At 35.9% G+C, this 20,554-nt stretch overlaps 2 protein-coding genes across 11 annotated transcripts in view; one reads left to right on the top strand and one right to left on the bottom strand.

Moving 5' to 3' along the window:
- Nucleotides 1-17,618, top strand: part of TATDN1 (TatD DNase domain containing 1) — a 32,519-nt gene extending 14,901 nt beyond the window's left edge. For 3 of the 7 annotated variants that reach the window (XM_008143281.3, XM_054708692.1, XM_054708691.1), the window contains exons 4-12: nt 42-105; nt 2,334-2,477; nt 2,565-2,607; nt 6,380-6,465; nt 6,549-6,589; nt 8,610-8,686; nt 13,193-13,263; nt 14,254-14,380; nt 17,443-17,618. In XM_008143281.3, coding sequence (XP_008141503.1) covers nt 42-105; nt 2,334-2,477; nt 2,565-2,607; nt 6,380-6,465; nt 6,549-6,589; nt 8,610-8,686; nt 13,193-13,263; nt 14,254-14,380; nt 17,443-17,545 — 756 coding nt within the window. In that variant the 3' untranslated portion in view covers nt 17,546-17,618. Of the gene's footprint in view, nt 1-41; nt 183-2,333; nt 2,478-2,564; nt 2,608-6,379; nt 6,466-6,548; nt 6,590-8,609; nt 8,687-13,192; nt 13,264-14,253; nt 14,381-17,442 lie in introns of those variants that run through there. The other 4 variants (XM_028147904.2, XM_028147908.2, XM_054708689.1 and 1 more) reach the window with 3 other exon arrangements.
- The window catches only part of LOC103287589 (E3 ubiquitin-protein ligase RNF139), a 50,569-nt gene that overhangs the window by 19,129 nt on the left and 10,886 nt on the right, over nt 1-20,554 (bottom strand). Inside the window, exons 2-3 of one of the 4 annotated variants that reach the window (XM_054708681.1) lie at nt 18,520-20,298; nt 10,404-10,471 (exon numbers count right to left, since the gene is read on the bottom strand). In XM_054708681.1, coding sequence (XP_054564656.1) covers nt 10,419-10,471; nt 18,520-20,298 — 1,832 coding nt within the window. In that variant the 3' untranslated portion in view covers nt 10,404-10,418. Of the gene's footprint in view, nt 1-10,403; nt 10,472-16,492; nt 20,299-20,554 lie in introns of those variants that run through there. The other 3 variants (XM_054708682.1, XM_054708685.1, XM_008143283.3) reach the window with 3 other exon arrangements.

Raw genomic sequence — 20,554 nt, 5'->3', positions numbered from 1 at the left:
TGATACCTTGTTAAAGTGGGCTTATTTTATTTCTATTTCAGTTTATGATTACAGGTGGAAATCTACAAGACAGTAAAGATGCACTCCATTTGGCACAAACAAATGGTATCCTCATATTACTTTTACCAAAAGCAAATATGAATTAAGTTATTTTGAAGAAATCTTTCTGAGAACTGCTTCAGGTACAATACAATGGATCATGACTGTAGAAACAACAGGAAAATAGACTGATTTCAATGGAACATGATTATGATGAAATATTCAAAGTGCCCATTGGCATAGAACTTAATAAGGATTAAGATTTCAGTTAATCAGAATTAAGGTCACCAGGTTTATAATTTAACCTCACATATTCCTGATGTAGAATTTTTGTGTATATGTTGTAATGTGTTTAAGGTGAATTTGCTTATTTGCTCTTTTTTTAATCTAAGCTGTGAAAAATCATTTATTAAATATTTATTATGCAGGCCAGACACTGTGTAAGGCCCCAGAAATGCAAGTAATACTATACTACATAATCCATCCTGTACTTTATGTTCATACATTCTGCAGTTATTTAAAACCTATGAAATTTTGGAATTGGTTCCTAAAGAAATCCTAATTATATAAAACTAGAGGCCCGGTGCACAAAATTTATGCACGGGGGTGGGGGGTGTCCACTGGGATCAGTCCTAAACGGGCAGTCGGACATCCCTCTCACAATCCAGGACTGCTGGCTCCCAGCTGCTCACCTGCCTGCCTTCCTGATTGTCCCTAACCACTTCTACCTGCCAGCCTGATCACCCCCTAACCACTCTCCTGCCAGCCTGATTGATGCCTAACTGCTCCCCTAACTGCCCTCCCCTGCAGGCCTGAGTACCCCCCCCCCCCAACTGCCCTTACCTGCAGGCCTGGTTGCCCCTAACTTCCCTCCTCTGCCGCCTGGTCTCCCCTAACTGCCCTCCCCTGCAGGCTTGATCGCCCCCAACTGCCCTCCTTTGCAGGCCGGTCCCTCCTAACTGCCCTCCCCTGCTGGCCTGATCACCCACAACTGCCCTCCCCTGCTGGCCATCTTGTGGCGGCCATCTTGTGTGTTAGAATGATGGTCAATTTGCATATCACGCTTTTATTAGATTGGATACCTCCTTTATCCAGCATTCATTTACTTGAAAATTCATTACTTTTTGGGGGGTGGGGTTTGCTTTATCTACTGGACACTGAAAAATTAGGCATTCTACGTTATTTTTCAAAATAACTGACTTACTAAAAGCTATTGTTTATGGAAATCGCTTCAGGATCCACTGCTACTTTTTCAAAGTGATTAAGGTCATAAAAGTAGTCATCTTGCCAGAGCTTTTAGGTGATGAGAATATTGTCTTCCTTACTTTTTATCCCCAAACAGATATGTTTAAAAAAGTTCTCGGATCTCCAGTGTCAGCCCTCTTCCACTCCTCTCCATCTACCTGTGTCCTCACTGCTTTCAAAGCTCTGCCTCCCTTTTTATGTAAACATCTGCATCAGAGTCCCAGGAAAGCTCCACCTTTCCCATGGGTTCAGCTGCACCTTAAGCCACTCAAAAACCCTTTTGGCTTCATCTTTGTGTTCTATACAATTAAAACTATCAAAAAGTATGGCCTCCAGATAAGTGAGCTTTATTTTTATTTAGAAAAACAAATTCCCCCTTCCATTTCTTTAAGTTACCCTTATTAATGGGAAGGAATATACATTTTAACTATTAAATACATGAAATAACAGCACATGAACAGTGACTATAAAAGATAAAATTAGTTATTGACATTTAATTCTACAAGAAATTGTTTCATTTTCCATTCTTCAAGTCTCACTATATACCAAGCTTTGTTTCTGTTGTTAATCCTCACCTGAGGATATTTTTCCATTGATTTTTAGGGAGAGTGGAAAAAAGAGGGAAAGACAGATAGAAACATCGATGTGAGAAAAATACATTGGTTGGTTGCCTCCTCATGAGCCCTAACTAAGGCCTGGGCTGGGGAGGAGCCTGCAACCAGGGTATGTGCCCTTAACCGGAATTGAACCCAGGACCCTTTGGTCTGCAGGCCAATGCTCTATCCACTGAGCCAAGCTGGCTAGGGCTAAGCTTTGAGAAGTTGCATTAATTATTTTTATCAACATGTTAAGGAAGGCAATTTCATCTTCATGCCCTACCTTGTTAAGGTATTCCAAAAAGTTTTATATGATTAATGCAATTCTGATAGTTTGAATAGTTTTTGGCTATTAAAAATTAACCAGTTGAAATTTATAGTCTCATTTATGCATATTAAATATAAATATGAAAAATATTTTGAAAATAATCCTAGGACATTATTTTGTGCTAGATATGTTTTTCAGTACAGTTGGATGTCATCCTACAAGATGTGATGAATTTGAAAAGAATAACCCCGATATTTACTTAATGGAGTTGCTAAATCTTGCTGAAAACAACAAGGGGAAAGTTGTAGCAATAGGGGAATGTGGACTTGGTAAGTGCCAACCCAGCTCTGTGAGTGACATTGAAAATGTATTTGTTCTGTACAAGTCATGAGTAATAATTCTTTTTTGTCTTGAAGATTTTGACCGACTACAGTTTTGTCCCAAAGATATTCAGCTCAAGTAAGGAAATTTGTTGACTTTAGAAATTATCGTAAAATCTTAATTTTTTTAATAGCTTTTATCATTCTGAATATGTATCTTTAAGCATTAGGGTCTCTTTTTCTCCATTGTATATCAACAGTTAAGTGAAACAAATGCCATACTTGCATGTAAATTCCTAAGGGATGGAAGGTTAGATCCCTGATTGATCAGCCATCTAATCTGATTTTAATGGTAGAAATAACTGATGAGTTTTATATAGTGGAGACTTTGTGTTGCTTTTAATTGACTTAATGCATTCATTCGTGAACCATTCCAATGAAATGAATCGTATTCGTGGGGGATAGGATTTAAGAGAAAGGATATGAAAAAGAGATAGGACCAAAGCCAGAAAATTTATTTTCCTCTTGCTGGGCATTGGATAGTGTCACTGTGGAGCAGGGGAATCCTTAACCACTGTTGGGTGGTGTCTTCTTAGAAAACAACAAAGCTTACAAGCCTTGGGGACTTACTATACCCTATTGCCTATAGCTCTTAGTTGGAGCTCCTGTCATACTGGTGGGTAGTGTTATAGGATGAAAAGAAAATTTAGGTCATAGACTTAATCGAAGATGTGCATTTTGTTGAATTTGATAAACAATGTCTTGTCTAGATGATAAAATATTAGAATGAGCTTCTAAAGGAGGTTAATTTATTCTACCATTCAGCAAATATTTAGAGAGTTATATGTGCCAGAAACAGCTAGGAACTCAATAGTAAAAAATGTGAATAAAGTATAATATCTGTCCCTAGAGCCATTTAAGAATAAACAACCCTCTGCTTAGTTACTTATATATGAGCAAGGAATCTGGATCAAATTCTTTAAGATACCGTCTAGCTCTATCATAATGTGTTTTTTTCTCTCATAATATTTAACCATTTTGTCATATGATCTTGATTAAGCCAATGGCTTGAAGGGATTTTTCAAATTATGCCAAAAGTGTACTGTACTTTCTCCCCCTCCCTTCCTTGCCACAAACAGCCCCATATGTCCAGCCCAGTTGAAAATGCCTGTATCGAGAATCCGATTGAGTAGTGGTTCTGTCACACCCTAAACTTCAAGCTCCAGAATTCTGGATCATGAAGGTTCATAACCAAGTGACATAGGATGGATTACATCAGTGATGGCGAACCTATGACACGCGTGTCAGCACTGACACGCGTAGCCATTTCTGATGACACGCGGCCACATCCTGAGGATGAAACATTTGCGACTAGAGTCTTGGAGTTAGTTTTTTCCTCAAAGTGACACACTACCCAAGTTATGCTCAGTTTTTTGGCCAAGTTTGACACACCAAGCTCAAAAGGTTGCCCATCACTGGATTACATTAATGTTCTGCAGTCTTTCTTCCAGTTCTCTAATCTTTATAACTGTCAGAACTGTTTAATTAGTGACATAATATTTGCTGTTTTTCAAGGATGCTCATGTGATTACCCACAGGATCACTAAATCCCTTTATCTTTCTTAAATATTATGTAGGTCAGCTCACTTAATCTTAAGTTTACATATTCACATTTAAGTAGAAAAAAGTTGTCTGTAGTGGTTCCTTAAGCCCACAGATCATAATTCCTTCACTTTCGTGTCTGTTTTCAGCCAAGATAAGCCTCCATGAGGCAAAGACTGTGGTGTGAGAAGAATAATAAGACTTTAGAACTATTCAGAACTGTGAATTGCATGTGCTCTTTGAAGGAAAGAAGTAGCAATTCTAATGTTCAGAAGCTGACAGAGATGAATGAGCAGGACACCTGAGTGGAGCGTATGCTAAGTGTAAAGAGACAAGTTCTATTTTCTTACTTGAGCAGCTGTTTTAGGGGACTGCTTATGTATGTCCAAGGAGCCCGCCACTTGGCTACATAACTTTTTTGTACTGAAAGAACTCAACTTTTTGTGGCTTTTATTCCACATTTAAAGTAACTATAGCACTAAAATGCCTAGCGGAAGATTTTCCTCCAGACCCCAAAGGAAATTTTATAAAAAATGACCCTTCAGTGGTTAAATTTGTCATGTCGTTGGTGCTTCTGGCCCCAATAGCACCACTAGACAACACAACAACCACATGGAAACATATTTTTGGAAGTAAAACTTTATTTTTATATGACACATTCTGTGGTGAGTGGAGATAACTTTAGAACTATTTCCAAGCTGAGCATTGGATTCGATAAGTCTCCAGCTTGGTCATGTGGCTTAGTACATAGAATTGTGCTGGAAAATATTTTCAGTTTAGAGGGGAGAACACAGAAAGTGAAGAGTGCTGCCTGCTGTGCATAGCCAGAAGCCACACACAAAATAAAGTTCCCATAATGACTGGAGCACACTTACTGGCTGACATTTGAATTAATTTAGAGGCTATGGAAATAATGACTAGTAGTAATGATTTAAGTCTTTTTTCCCCCCCAAGTTTCCCTTCTGTTTCCTACACTGTGAAATTTCATCACTTTAAAAATATTTTTGCTTAAACTAACACAGCAGAATTTTAAAAGGTGGTTTAAAAACCTAAATATTGGGTAATAAAGACATAGATCGCCGATTTTAGGATGACTATGTCTTTTAAAAGTATATTTTTGTTATTTTGAAATTGAGCATTTTCGAAGATAGAGGGGTTAAAATAGCTGCTCTGCACCTCGGGAGACAAGATACGGGAAAATATTACCAAAGAGATTTAAGTTAAACAGAGAGAGATTGTTCCCCAAGATCAAGAGGCCTAGAAGAGCTAAGCCCCTTAGAAAATAGTAAGATACCTATTGTCTGTAACTCCTGGTTTCACTTCAAACTACTTGACCATTAAGGAAAATGAGAGGGAACACTGTGCTAAAATGAAGGGAGAAAAACACCCCTACACCCACCACCCCATTATATCCTCTGGATATTCTACTGTAGGACCAGGAAGAGGCTTCTTTGATACACCAGGACTTTGGGATTTGGCTGGGACTTGGAACTGGAGCACTGAAGTTCTGGTTCCAGATTTGCCATGTTGTGTGTTATGATCTTGAACAAGGTCCCACCCACCTCTGACACCAACACTTGTGCTGTGCTAGATGAGATAATTGTATGTGGCACTTGGAAAGCCTTTCTATAAAATATTCAGAGCTGCTATATTATATAATTTTAATTTTTCTGAAAAATGGAGTATTTTAGTTTTTGTGCTCTGTAACAGCTCCTTTGTATTTAGTTTATAAGGGAATCCTTTTGGTACAGTGGCAGTAATTATACAACAGCACATAGAAAACACTGAGTATAAATAAAGCTCTGCCTGCGGCTTCTCACTGGAGTCAACTGACTCCTGCTGATGGTGCTCAGCCAGCTCTCACAGCAGGGGGCCAGTTGTGTATTTTCCACGACCAAACACATTCCGCAGGGAAGGGGTCCCATAGATTATAGGATGGTGTCTGCTTCATTTGCTGAGATTTGGTTGGACAGCTAGTTAAAAGTAATTATTTGGGGAAATACCGTACACCTCTAAACTTAAACTCTATAGCTCTTTACTTCTGGTGATCAATAGTAAAGTACTACTTAATTTACCCTGTAGTTAATAATCATTCCTGAAAATCTTATAATCCCAGAAAATGAAGTACCCCTTTCCAGAAGATGGGTGTTGTGAAAGCCTATGGCTAAGCCTGGCATATTTTAAATGTCTCAATTTAGTATCTTTGCCCTGTAATTTCTAAGGAAATTCCTTTAACTAAGAAAGATCATTTAACAATTATTTTTCTCATGCTAAAATAAAACTTTTAACAAAATATTTTGATTATGCAGATATTTTGAAAAACAGTTTGAACTGTCAGATCAGACAAAATTACCCATGTTTCTTCACTGCCGAAACTCACATGCTGAATTTTTGGGTGAGTTAGAGCTATAATATTTAGAATTTAAGTTTTGCAGAAATCCAGCTATTTGCTAAAAGTTTTCTGTTTTTAATTCACAGACATAATGAAAAGAAATAGAGATCGGTGTGTTGGGGGAGTAGTAAGTATAAGAGTTGTTTTTACTAGATGCTGCAAAAAGCTTGGTTATTAAGATTGGTCTCTAAACTAATTCAGATGTCAGTGATAAACTTATTAAGATTCCTCTCATTATCTGAAGGACATGTAAATTTAGTTACTTTCTTCAAAAGTACAAAAATGAGTACAGAAAAGCCCTAAATGTACTCATTTTAACAGTGATATTTTTTTCTCTGCCTTTTCTATCAGACATTCTTAAATTTGAGCAAAATAAATTTTAATAATACTTAAAAATAATTTAACATTTACTTAGGCTTGCCTTCTTAATTTCTTGTCAACTGTATTCACTATTATCACTCTGACTTAGGGACTCATTCTCCTTTCTGTAACTTGCTTCTATTCTAAGTACTTCTTTATGGTCATTTTAGCCATTAATCTTGAGACATTTCCCAAAATATTATCTACCCACCACTTAACACGAGTATCCATGTGATTTTTAATCTTTTGGGGATCATGGACTCCGTTGAAAATCTGCCTCAGAAAAATGTTCAGATATGTAAATTTTTACACATAATTGCAGGAGAGACTTGCTGGGCTCCAATAAAAAAAACCTGTTATCTAGGCAGAGGAAACAGCACTTTGCACTGATTGTATACCCATATTGCACTGCTTTGACAGTTTCATATTTATGCTCTTAAATTCTTGACCTCATATTTTATGCAGACTAGTGATATGCATGCTTTTTGCATTGCTGTGGTATTAAATATTGCAGTACACTTTTTTTTATTGATTTTTTTTTTTTTTTTACGGAGAGGAAGGGAGAGGGATAGAGAGTTAGAAATGTCGATGAGAGAGAAACATCCATCAGGTGCTTCCTGCACACGCCCTACTGGGGATGTGCCCGCAACCAAGGTGCATGCCCTTGACCAGAATCGAACCCAGGACCCTTCAGTCCACAGGCCGACGCTCTATCCACTGAGCCAACCCGGTCAGGGCTGCAGTACACATTTTTATCTGTAATTTACTGACCCTATAATTTATCCTTTAGGAATAGTACTTGGAAGTTGAGAGACGCTTTCATTAATGCTCTTGGTATTACTGGTGGCACTTAAACCTTCAGGCTCTACCTCTCAGCCCATTTACTTTATTTCTAAGTAAGAATTTACTTGGATGATTCTATAATAGTTTTAAAAAAAGTAACAGCAACAGCAAATCGAACTTAAGTTTTATTTAAAAATTTTAAATAAAGAATAATTTTCTGAAATAGTTTATATGGAGTCAACGTTTAAAAGTATTTGAAATCGTTGGAGGCTGTTTTCTCTAGTCAGAGGGAAATGCTGAGGATAAAAATAAACCTTTTTGGGCATCTGTGTAATAGTTTTGTTCAGAAACTTGTTACCTAGTGTATTCTAACTCTAGGCTCAGTATTAATTTGATATCACTGGCTAAGTGTGTTTAAGAGAGTAGTGTTGTTACTGGTTTTGATTACATAAATACTATGAAAACTAGACCTTACCTCCTATATCTTTGAAGGAGAAAAACGCCCTCATTTTTTTTTTTTGCCCATTGAGCAGATATTATTGACTATATAATACACTGTTTTAGCAACGTTCTTACCTCTTTATGTCTTAAAACTTGCCTCTTAAAAGTAATTTCTAACTGAAAACTGAACGTTTAAAAATATTTGATAGTTTTATAGCATTTTGTAGCATTTCTAATTTTTTCTCATGCTTTTGCCTAAGAATGTGGTTCCCTAGTCCGATCCTCCTTCCTGGAGATGCATGCTGTAATGTGTACATGCCCTAATGCCGGTGAAGATAGCCACGGGGGCCACAAAGGCAGAAATTTACTTCCTCCTTATCTCATGTACTTGGAGATGATAACAGGTTACAATTGAAAATAAAAATTGTAGAGGCCACCACATTTGAAATCTTGTGGTTCAAAAGCCCTAATGCATATTTTTGCTTAGAAAATCTTATTAATCTTGTTTAGAATTTTAAAAGAAGAGTAATTATAATAATAGAATTATGCCTGTATGTTTTTAGGTGCATTCATTTGATGGTACCAAGGAAACAGCAGCTGCTTTGGTTGACTTGGGTCTCTATATAGGATTTAATGGTTGGTAGGTTCTGTTTTGTGTTTTTTTTAACATATTAAGCAGATTCCTTAAATTGTTATAGTGAATTGCTGATGATACGAATTTTTTAATTTAGTTTGTATTTTGCATTGACCTTGGCCTGAAAATTTCAGTAATTATGTAGGAAATTAAACAGTATTATTACAAGTTAAAGTTGGAACATTAAAAACTGCTACCATGTGTTCCAATAATGGAAAATAATTTTATGTTGAGCTCGGCAGCTAGCTTTCTGTAGCAGTGCAGTTTATTTTTAGGTTATTTTGTCCCTTTAAAACATACCTGTCATTGTATGTGTGTGTGTGTGATGACTGACCATGGGGGAAAGGTTATACTATAACATAATTATCTATATCCCTGTAAGTCAATTAACTAGGGCTTAAAGAAGCTAACAAAACAGGTATAAAGTAACTCAAAAGTGTGAGGACCCGTGTCCTCTGCTCCTCACTCAGTGACCTTTCTGCTGTTATGCCAAACTAAAACCTCACACACCCAATACAGGCTCATTTTCTTCCACATTTGGTGAGCCTCCACCAGTGTCTTTTTATAGGATGTCAGTGTAAGTCATTAAATAAATTGCAAAATAGTATAAGATTACTTTCCGTCATTAGTGTTTAATTTCCTTAAAATTATTTTTCTGATATTTTTTTACTACAATCTTAGGAAATAGAATCATGAAATTTACCTGTTTGCTATAGAGTTCAGATTTAAATGTTCTAGTATTTTAAGTTATTTGATTAATTTGTTAATTACTATTCGAAGGACTACATGCCTATGGAAGAAAAAGTCCAGTAGTACTAAGAGGCTTTAAACAAACACTCTCCAGCATGTCCTCTACCCGAGTCATTTTTTCCAGAGGCAATCACATTACTGTTTTTATCATCTTTCTTCTAATTAATATGCATTGTTGTTATTCATTCATTCCCTTTACCTGTTCTCATGAAGGTATGTATATGAGAATTTAAGTCCATATTCCATACTGTTCACCCACCTGCATTATCTTCCATAGTCCCCTTAGTTATTTAAGATTTTTGGTTATATGCATATTCCGTGTTTTAATTATGTCTGTATATTGTTGACTGCTGAACCATGTGGTGTACCGCTTTTTTTATTCTCCCGGAGTAACTTTCCTCATACTTTTGTTTATTTGGCTTTCTTCAAAACTAAGCTTCTTATACTTTGCAACATCTCTATAAAATGCCTTTGTTTTTTCCCTATGAGGAAACCTGCCTAGATAATCTGATTGTGCCATTCCTTCCAGACCCTTCCATCTTGCTGCTTGTTTGGACTAGTATTTCTTCTATGATAGAACTATTTTTAGATCTCATGTATTCGTTTTGTGTTGATGGAACACATTTGAAAGTGAATTTATTCTACTTTTCCCTCTTGAAAGTTTGCCTAGATAGTGGATTTAAAAAACAACAACCCAAACACTTCCATTTGATATTTTTTTCTGCAGCATCTTCTCATCTCTCTGAAGAATTAGTTTTTTAAAGTTCTTTTCTGTTTGCCAAAAAGTGCTCCGCATTCCTTTTCCCCCTTTGTTGTTTTAGTCTCTATCACAATGGAGGCTTTCTTCAAATGCCAGGCTGTTCTTCCCTGTCTACTGAACAAGTTAAAAAAAGAAAAAAGCTGATTGGAAGCTCATTGGGGAGATAGCCTATCAACTGGCAAGCCGGTCAGGTGGCCAACTGACATTCTCAGCAAGGATTCCTAAATGTCAGCTTGTTGAGCTCTTCCAGTTGGTGTCTCCAGAGGATCCTCTGCTCCCTGCTGGAAAAGTGGAGTGGAGATTCATAAATGTGCCTGTGTTCTGAAGCAGGGAAGGGTTGGTTGGAGAGAGGATTTCACTGGGCAGTAAGCAGTCTCCATTTTCAGTTCCATGCCTGCCCTGCACTCCTCTGTGCTTGCTCTCCAGTCTGGAGTCTCTGATTTAAATTCTCCAGACTGTACACATCTCTCCCCCTCCTACCTCCTTCTCCCGGGGTGGGGGCAAAAGTAATCATCTCTGCACTAGTTCATGGGAAAGTAATCTGGGAGTCCCATCTTCTCTTTACCCTGACTTTTCAAACAGTCCCCTGCCTTATTCCAGCCTTTTCCTGGTTCTTCCAGTTCTTAGAACTTTCTTGGGTGAATTAGTTTGTCTTCAGTATTCTCTCTATAGGCATATAGCACTTAAGTTGCTTAGCAGGTAAATATAGGTTATTTATCATTTCTCCATCGACTTTCTACTCTGTATTTTGATTAGGGGTTAGAAATGCTTCATAGTTTCATTAAAAAAAAAAAAAATGCTGTTTCTTTTTTTCCTTGTTATTTTGGAATGGCTTTCCAGAGACAGGGGTAGAAGGCTTTTATTCTACCCATTTGAACTAGAAGTCTGTTTCAGATGTTTCTAAATTATCTCGAGTTTATAAAGACTTAACGTTTTTCCTCCCTACATTAACTGAATTAATGGATTAGTCGTTTAGTCACGAGTCAGTATTTCTGGTCTTATTTTGAAATTTAATTATTTTAGTCTTAATCTGAGCTTCTGCAGTATGGTAATTTATACTATCTATAACAAAGTTTGGTTTCTAATGATTAAATTATAACACCCCTCCCCGCCCCCCAAAAATGGGCAAGTTTTAAACTTGACCACACAATCTCAGTTCTTCCTTAGACCCCCCCCCGTCGTCCACCCCCCTCCCCAGGCCTTCTCCCTCACTATATTGTCTACCCATGGGCTATGCATATAAGTTCATTGGTTAATCTCTTCCTCCCTCCCCCCTCATTTCTGTATTTTGATCAATTTTTACAAACATGGAGTACATGTTGGAAAAGTCTTAAGTCAGTCATACATGATTTCATGAGATCAAAAATATGCAAATTGTTAATTTGATGACATTTTAAATTTAGTATCCAAACTGGGAGCAGAAAATTTAATTTTCCTTCTACCCTTTAAGTTATAATCAAATTAACATGATTAATTAATAAGAGAAAATATTCAAACTTATTACGTAGATATATATATATATATACACATATATATATATATATATAGGAATTCCATGAGACCAGAGGACAGAGGAAGCTGATAGAGCCATCTTGAGCTAAGAAGAAGGGAGGAGTTGTGGTATGGGACTTCAGAGGCAAGGAAAGCAGTTCACATGGAAATGAAAAGCAAATGTTTGGTAAACAAATATTTGCTGGGCCTTCTTTAACAATGGGAGAGACAGGACTTTGGTCAGATGGACCTTGCTAATAGGTTCCTCTGTTATACTTAGTTCATATTAAACTATTGTTTATGATGGTAAGCTCCCTCACCTGGAGCAGATCCTCTTTCTAAATTCTCTTAGGCAGTTAGGGAAAAATGTCAAAGGTTTTTCCTTAAAAATAACCAGCTTCAAATAATATCCCAAAGGCATATTTGCAGTGGCAAACTCTGCTTCCCCTGATACTGAGCATATCAACATATTTTAGAAAATATTTACATTGACTAAGTACTAAGATGGCTGAAAATAATTCTCTTTTCTTCTAGAGAACACTAATTAAAAGGCTGGTACTTAAGGTAAACTAGACAAACATTTCAATCCCACCCCTCCTAAATCCTACTAAAATCAAATTATATTCAAAAAGGGAAACCTATAAAAACAAAAGTGAGTTTTGCTAATGTAGATTTCTGGAGAACAGTTGAAACTGAAAGAAAGCTTAGACATACCACTCTAAGTTATGTCAATTTCTCAGAAAAGTGAAATATTTTAAAAAGTTAAGTTTTACTCATAGGAAGTTATTGTATCTTCCCCAAAGGCAGGATCTGTTTGGAATAGATCTTACTCTGGATTCAGTAAGGCTAGTTAAGTGAAAATTCTGCGATGTCCTAAATTAAATCACAACAGGCCAGAAGGTTGAAGGAAGAACAGGAGGGGGTTAATCAATAAACAACTGCAAAGCCAGATAACAAGACTGCTCAAATTCCTGTATGTTGTCTGGTAGAATTTTGGATTAACTGCCTTGTGGCTATTTCCACAATTATCTAAAAAGAGAGACTAGCCAGGTGCCATCTGCTTGAACTTTCCATCTATTGCCTACAGCCAGTCCCAGAACAGACACCTTCCTGGAAGACCGGGGCCTATCCCAGAGCTGACCCGGATTCACCTCCTCCCGCCCCTTATCTATATACACTGTAAATTCTTTCAAAACAACTCCGATCCCCACCAAGATGGAAAAGAATGCTCAATTCTAGGATGGCTGACAAGTTGCCTTTTCCACCTGACACATTGCTGGTTGTTTAGACTTCATACCCCAGGACCTGGTCTTTTTCTTGCTGGCAGTGGCCTACTAACCCTTTATAAAAACTTTCAGCCCGATGTGCAAATACAATGGTATACTGCCTGTGTAGCCAACCAAAGTTTGTTTTGGGATTTTGAGTTAGTTTTGTGATATGTTTAGGTAAGTTTATACTATGAAAAAGTCATTAAATGCATCTTTTTATTTTATAAATTAATATCTTTTAAGCTCACTGAAAACTGAGGCTAATTTGGAAGTTTTGAAGTCAATACCTAGTGAAAAATTAATGATTGAGACTGGTAAGTTTGTTTTTAGAACTTTTTCGTATTAACCCATTCCAAAAAAAGAACTAAAGAAAATTAACAAATGTTTTGTTTTAAAACAACACAGCCTCAACAGTTACACTTTTTAGAAAACCTTTGGGGTTGTTATCAATTGATGGAAAAATGTTTATGCAAGTGATTTTTTTAATTTTAGAAATTTGACAAAAGCCTAAGAACTTAAAAGGGGATGATGGTAACTAGGGTGGTAGTTATGAATATTTTATTAAACAAGGAGTCTTTAGCTCAGGGTTTAAAAAACTATTCATAACTTTTTACACAATGTCTTCTTTGCAATGGCTTAATTCTACAATACTTTTAAGTAAAGTGCAGAAATTTAAATCAAATTGGTTTAGTCTAAGAATTTTTTATAGTAATCTTCTGTTGCCTCTTAAAATAAAACAAGGTTAGAAGCTAAAATTTTTATCTATCCCTGGAACACAAGGATTTTATACAAGAGGACTTTTTTTGTAAAGTCAAGGCTGAGCCATTCTGAAGAAATCAGGTTTATTTCCTTGGGGAATAATGAAAACTAAATGAGCTCATTAAAAGTACAAAGCTTATAGAATGTGTAAGCTATTACAATTCTTAATTAAGGAAATAGGTTATTGAATAACCCCAGTATTCAAAGCTACTGTTTTATATTCAGTTGAGGCAATACAGAAGTTTGTTTATAACCTAAATGTTTTCATGTTACAGTTGTATTTCTCTTAGCTTTAGATCTTTTTTTAAAAGCATATCATACATCAGCAATGGGGGGGGGGAGTAGGGGATAAAAGTGAGTCTTATAAAAACATTTAAGATTTTTGTCTTGTGTGTTTCTTAGAACTTTTCTGTTGCTTTTTGCCATGTTTGAAGCTGAATCATAACTTATATTTTAGAGGTTATATATTAGTTTGGTAATGTTCATTTCAAAAAAATAGTTCAAAAAGTTAAACTTCTGAAGAGACTTCTATTTGCTAATTCTAGATGCACCTTGGTGTGGAGTCAAAAGTACACATGCTGGTTCAAAATATGTAAAAACGTCATTTCCTACCAAAAAGAAATGGGAAAATGGGCACTGTTTGAAAGACAGAAATGAACCCTGCCATATAATGTAAGTACTTTGTTTTCATGGCCTTCAAAAAACTATTAAAACTAACCACCAAATGCCACTTAACAAAATGAACTCAAGGGACATAAAGTTGGGTGAAATCCAAATGAAGTTCAGATCAAATACAACCATTTTAATGCAGTGGTTTTTAGGAATTTGCACCTGACTTGTTCTATTTCAGCTCCTCTCTTCATATCCTCTCTACCCCAGTGGTTTTATTGCTGCAGTGAGAACTTCATGTGATTTTGGCCACTTGTCATTTTGTAGAGAGGGAAAGATCTTAATGCTTTCCATATATAGAAACCTAGTTTAAGTTCTCTTTACCTGGTTTAAGTTCTCTTCTCATGCAGCTTCCTGTTGATGGTTATAAAAATGCAATCTTAGACCTTTTTAATGGTATCTGATTTAACAACCTGAATAAACCTAAGAAATAACACATGAGAATATCATTTTTCCAAACAAAAAGAGGGGTAGAACTTTATAGATTTTTACTTCCTTAAATTCATAATCTTTTTTATTATAATGTATAAGCACATGTGAAAAAGATGGGCTCTGTTACTCATCTAACTATAAAGGAGCTGGAGACGATATTTTAACTTACAGGAAAAGTTTGTTATATCATTTTAATGGAGACATCATCTGATTTCTTTTGTTTGCACAAGCACATAATTTAAATCTAGACTGTAGCAATCTAGTGTGGTTTACCAGTTTAGGCACCTGGACACATTTATAACATTCACAAAAATTAATATTGAGTTGTTACTTTTAAACTGTAATAATTCCTTCCATATGCACCTTTTTTTTCCCAGTAGTTTTTAACAGGTAAGAGTATTAAGTAAGCCAGAGCTAAATTCAGCAGGCAGAAAAGTGTATTATTCTATCAAAACATATTGGAAAGACTTTTTCCTTTATTAAACATGCTAGTGTTGGCAAAGACTTCAGAAGTTAACTGTTTAAAAACCCCTGGGTTAGGAATATATATAAATTCTGTTTAGTAAGGAATCACTTGTAATTTTCCTGAAATGTACATTCTTGCAAATTGAGTCAGAATACAACATACCTTACCTGGTTTAAGTTCTGTTCTCATGAAGCTTCCTGTTGATGGTTATAAAAATGCAATCTATACTCCATTTCCTATACTACCTTACCTGTTGACTTTAGCTATACATTTACAAGACAACATCTTAACCTGTTTCTAAATGCAGACAGTTAAGAACTGAAAATATTTGATTAGCAACTACAATCATGAATACCAGTTCTGGATAGGCAGAGCTTGGGAAATCAACATTTGCAAACTGAAAAGCTTAAGTCACATTTCAAAAACACATGCCATAGTCTAATTACTAATTAGCAAGTTAAAATTCCTACTTAGTCATTTTAATCAAATTTCATCTATTAACAGTTCTTTGTTTTAATTATTTGTATAGAGACCTCCCTTCTAAATAAATTCCTTGAAACATATTTTGGCGGGAGGTCTTGCCATATGCCATTTTACTGAGGCTATGCAGAAGAATCCAGACAGTCCCTTCCCTCATCTATCCTCCAATGAGTAGATACATTTGTGCCAGGCACTTTGGATAAGGCACTAAGTCACATGAAGATTCCTTCCCTCTGGAACAAACAAGCACATAAAAAGTATAATTCTAGATGGTAGTGGTGTTATAGAGGTATGAATATGTGACTGGAACCATAGGACATAGCAACTGCCTGCCTTGAGGGGAAATAAGAGAACTGAGGTGACATTTTAACTGTTTACCACCTGGGAATTATGCCAGACCAAGAGAAACACACTGAGCAAAGGCAGACTGTCAGAGGACTTAGCTGCTCCAGGGGAACAGGGAGTCAGTGTGGCAGAAAGTAGGATGCACGAGTAAGTGATCAGTCTGGGAAGGTAGAGTGAGGCCAGATTGTGAGGGCTCTTCTATGCCAGTTTTAGTAGTTTAGATTTTATCGGGACCCAAAGGATTTTAAATGGAAAAATGGCAGCTTTTTTCTTAAGCTGTAAAGTATCAGGGTGGAGAAAGGATTGGAAGGGGGAAGGGTATCAGGAATCTATTTTGTACAGTATTATGCAAGTTCCTATTCCAAATAGTTCAATAGAGGAAAATTCTGCAGTTTATGAAAAAAATTGGATCTTTAGTGTCAATTTAAATGTTAACAGATTTACTTTCAGCATATTTTTGACTGTCAGAACAAAATTTTAGTATAGTCAGTTCATTTAGTATACAAATTAAGCAAGCATTTTGTGCTTTTACAGAATAAAAAAGTTCCAGTTAATCTCCATCCCTAATACCATTAGGTGTTTTATATTTAAGGAACAAAAAGCTTAAGACAAATAATATTTAAATGTTTAATTTTTACTTTAAAACTTTATAATTCACGTATAAAAATATTCTATCTATATATAAGAATGCTAGAAAACATTACTGATAATTGTAGAGAAACTGAAAGAATAACACCTGGGCTATTCTTTCTATGGCAGGGGAGGGAGGGGTATTACAGGAAAAAAAAGCCCAGTTTCCCCCCCTACCAAACACATTATTCCGAGTAAATAACTTCTAACTTCCTTTGCTTTCATTGTGCTAGTGATTATGCCACAGTTTTTTTGCTACCCTTTAGTACTAGTTCTCTAAGCAATGGCTTTCAAACTTAGACGGCTGTCCCCACATGGCTTACATTGACGCATTACACATGTACATACATAAATGAAATAGTACTTGCCTACATGCATTGTACTTCTTTGTAACTTTCAATTTTTTAAAAGCTTACCATGACCTACAGTTTAAAAGGACTCATTTCTACCAGGTTAATTCCATAATATAGGCCGCCTTTATAATTTATTTGAAACTGGTTTTTGGCTCTAGTTATATATAAAACTACCACAGAAATCTCTAATTACTCTATTTTAAATATCCTAGCAGTTAAACTTTCTGATAGTGCTGAAAACTTTAATACCCGCTTAAGCTTATTAAAAGTGCTAAATCATCCTTTATGTGGAAAAAGATAAATTTAAAAGGGAATATGTACTTGGAAATTTAAACCATCTATTTTTGTTTCCGTTTTAGTCAAATACTGGAGATAATGGCAGCAGTAAGAGATGAGGATCCACTGGAATTAGCCAATGAGCTATATAACAATACCATTAAAGTATTTTTTCCTGATATGTAATTGGTATGTATTTTCCATCATGTATGTGAGATTTCATGGTAAAACTTAGTTTCAATAAAGGAATTCTCTGGAACTTGTCTAAAGAGGTATTATACATCACTGCACACCATCTCCCTTATTTTTATCCATAAAGCCAGGATTTTTTTAATGTCACTTAATACCTCAGCTTAAAAGAATGGAGATCACCAAGTATTTAATTTTGTAATCTCTTCAAAAGTCCAAAAGGACAATTTTATGTCAATGCTGCAAACACAGAATGGCTAACAAATATACTGATTTTTACATCAGAATTAAACATATTCTGGTTCATACCAGATATGTTGATACATACCTGATATACATACATACCTGATATATGCTTATTTCTCAACTCACAATATCCAAATCTTGACTTTTGAACTCAGCTCAACTACAGTGCTACTCTCAAATTTCAAAAAAAGTCTCAATCACTTCTGGCAGCCTACTTTTTCCTTAGTTCATAAAAATATATCCTTTATCCTCTGGTCCAAATTATTTCCTTGATTTAATGTGGTTTCCTTTGATTTGCACTTTCATTCTCCCACCTATCTTAAAGAAACACTAGGGGCCAGAATTAGATGCATTATACACTTTCATTTAGGAATCTTTGGCACAGTTGGCGCACCGTATTATTATAACTATTAAAAAGCTATTTGTTCAAATTTTGTCATAAAAACGTGAAAACATTTTATTCTATGTACAATAATGTACACAAATTTAAATAGGTCACCAAAGAGACCAGAAGTAATTAAAGAGGTATATTTACAGTAGCACATCACAGTAAACGGAAAACCATTCACAGATTCAACATTGACTGTTTTTGTGCTTGGTTACACAATGAAGTGAAGCATATTAACTCCATTTTGGATGAACTGAATTTTGAACAAATAACCTCAATGATTAGTAAATGCTGTTTAATCAGTCAGTGTCCTCATTAAATTCTTCAGCTCCTGTACCTGTATTCTGAATCACTCCATTTCTTTCCGTTTGAACATCATCATCACAATCTGTACTGTCATCTTCATTTAATTCCCTGTCAGATTCGGCGGCAGCAGCCTCTCTTACAGCTTCCTCTGCATTTTCATTAGGTGCAATAAATCCGCTGTTGTTAGGTATATTTGAATTATCCTTGATATCATCTTCGATGTATACTTTTTGATGGCACATTGGACAAGTATCTTGAATGTACAGCCATTTCCGAAGGCAAAGTGCATGGAAATAATGATTACATGGTGTGATACGAGCAGATGTAGTAAACTCATGATAGCAGATTGCACAGACATCATCTATTTCTTGTAAGCGGCTCCCTTTTATTTCAGGAAGTGAATTAATTTTCTTAACAGCAGTCCTACGATTCATGAATGTCTTCCAGCCATTTTTTGCTTGTAAGTAGATGTTAAAATACGCATGTAGACACATCATACAAGCCCGAATTTTACTTCCTGACTCAAACATCATAGTATAAGCCCCATTTCCAAACATTACTACTCCAAATATAAATTCAATAATATTTCCTGTTGAACGAACATAGTAGACATAATCATCAAGCTTTTCCCAGAGGACATTATAGTAGCCATCAATCATGAATAATGTATAAACAGTGAGAGAAACAATTACTTTTAAGCAGAGTTCCACACAGAAGGCTGTAACGGCAAACAGCCATGTGTTTAGTGCATAGTGATGCCAAAGAACATAACTGAGTAAAACAGGAAGAATAAACAGGCAAGCAGAGACAAAGAGCACAGGAAAATGTCTACGAAAAGATGACACATGAGAGGCACTGAGAGACATTAATACGGGGTCTGTCATTCCATGGATGAAATGCAGGACTGCAGTTAATAAAAGGCACATGTTTCTACTTAAGCGAATAAGTCTCTCTTCTGGTCTTAGCCCACTCAAACCAGTCTGAAGAGCCAAAATAAAAAATAAAACAGGTGCTACAAAGCCAAGTCGCCTGTCGTCGTCTTCAGTTGATCCAATAAAGGCCAATATTCCAAGGCCCAAATAATGGGCTATTGAGGAAATTACAGCACTCATGCCCAGCACAGTTAGTGTAGAATCACATCCACTAATTATAAGATTGCAAATGAGGTCCCAGAAGTCATCCCAAGAAATAAAGAAGGAATCAGTTTCATTTGCCATCCTTAAAATGTACATTAACACTGTAGCCTGAGCTGTAATTCTTGTTAGCCAAAAGACTCTCAGTATATCTGGGAAACGAATCCTCTTCCATGTGTCCTCCATTAATAACTGTAATCCATAAATTCGATACATGTGCCTCACTAAAAGATAAACATACCGTGTGGAATAATAAAACCACCTAAGTTTCACTGCCAAGACAAACAGTGTGTTTAATATAAGAATCAAGGAAGAAGTAAAAACTAAAGTCTCCCGGATGTGTAATGGTAGCTCTGTGATTAAGCCTATTACAGGAACCAAGAGATCCAAAATAATTAATTGTGAATAGATGGAATGAATTTGGAGTAGTGTAATGTATCCAATTCCAAATGTTAGCTGTAGAACAATGAGTGCCATCCATAGTGAGGGCCCTTTCCGAGGGAGCAGTTCAATTCCAAAAGCTGATGTGTTGTAGGCACCATAGAAGTCAATGTGCAAAGCAGCATAATAATTTACCAACACTGAAGTTGCAGCTAATAGAAAGGCTGCGCTGTACATGTAAAACTTGAAAAGTGATCGCTGTGATAATATCAGAACAATACTGGATACAAATACACCTGAAAAAAGAAAAAAAGGTCATTTGAAACGTTTTAAAGAATATTTTCCCACTAATAGTTATAGTCTTCCTTTAGGAAATGCGAGCATTTTTAAAATTATGAACATTAAGCCTCAAGGCAATTTAGGTTTAAAGGCCAAAAGAGTTTTGTAAAGTCAGTTCAATAGGACAGACAAAACATTTAAAAAAATCTTATTAGAATTATAATTTCCAAAGTAACTTAAGTAGTACCATATACCCAGGCACTAAATTACCTT

The sequence above is a fragment of the Eptesicus fuscus genome, chromosome 19 (genome assembly GCF_027574615.1).
Source record: "Eptesicus fuscus isolate TK198812 chromosome 19, DD_ASM_mEF_20220401, whole genome shotgun sequence".
Taxonomy (NCBI): domain Eukaryota; kingdom Metazoa; phylum Chordata; class Mammalia; order Chiroptera; family Vespertilionidae; genus Eptesicus; species Eptesicus fuscus.
Note: the sequence above shows the minus strand (reverse complement) of the source record. Positions and strands in the feature narration are given on the sequence as shown.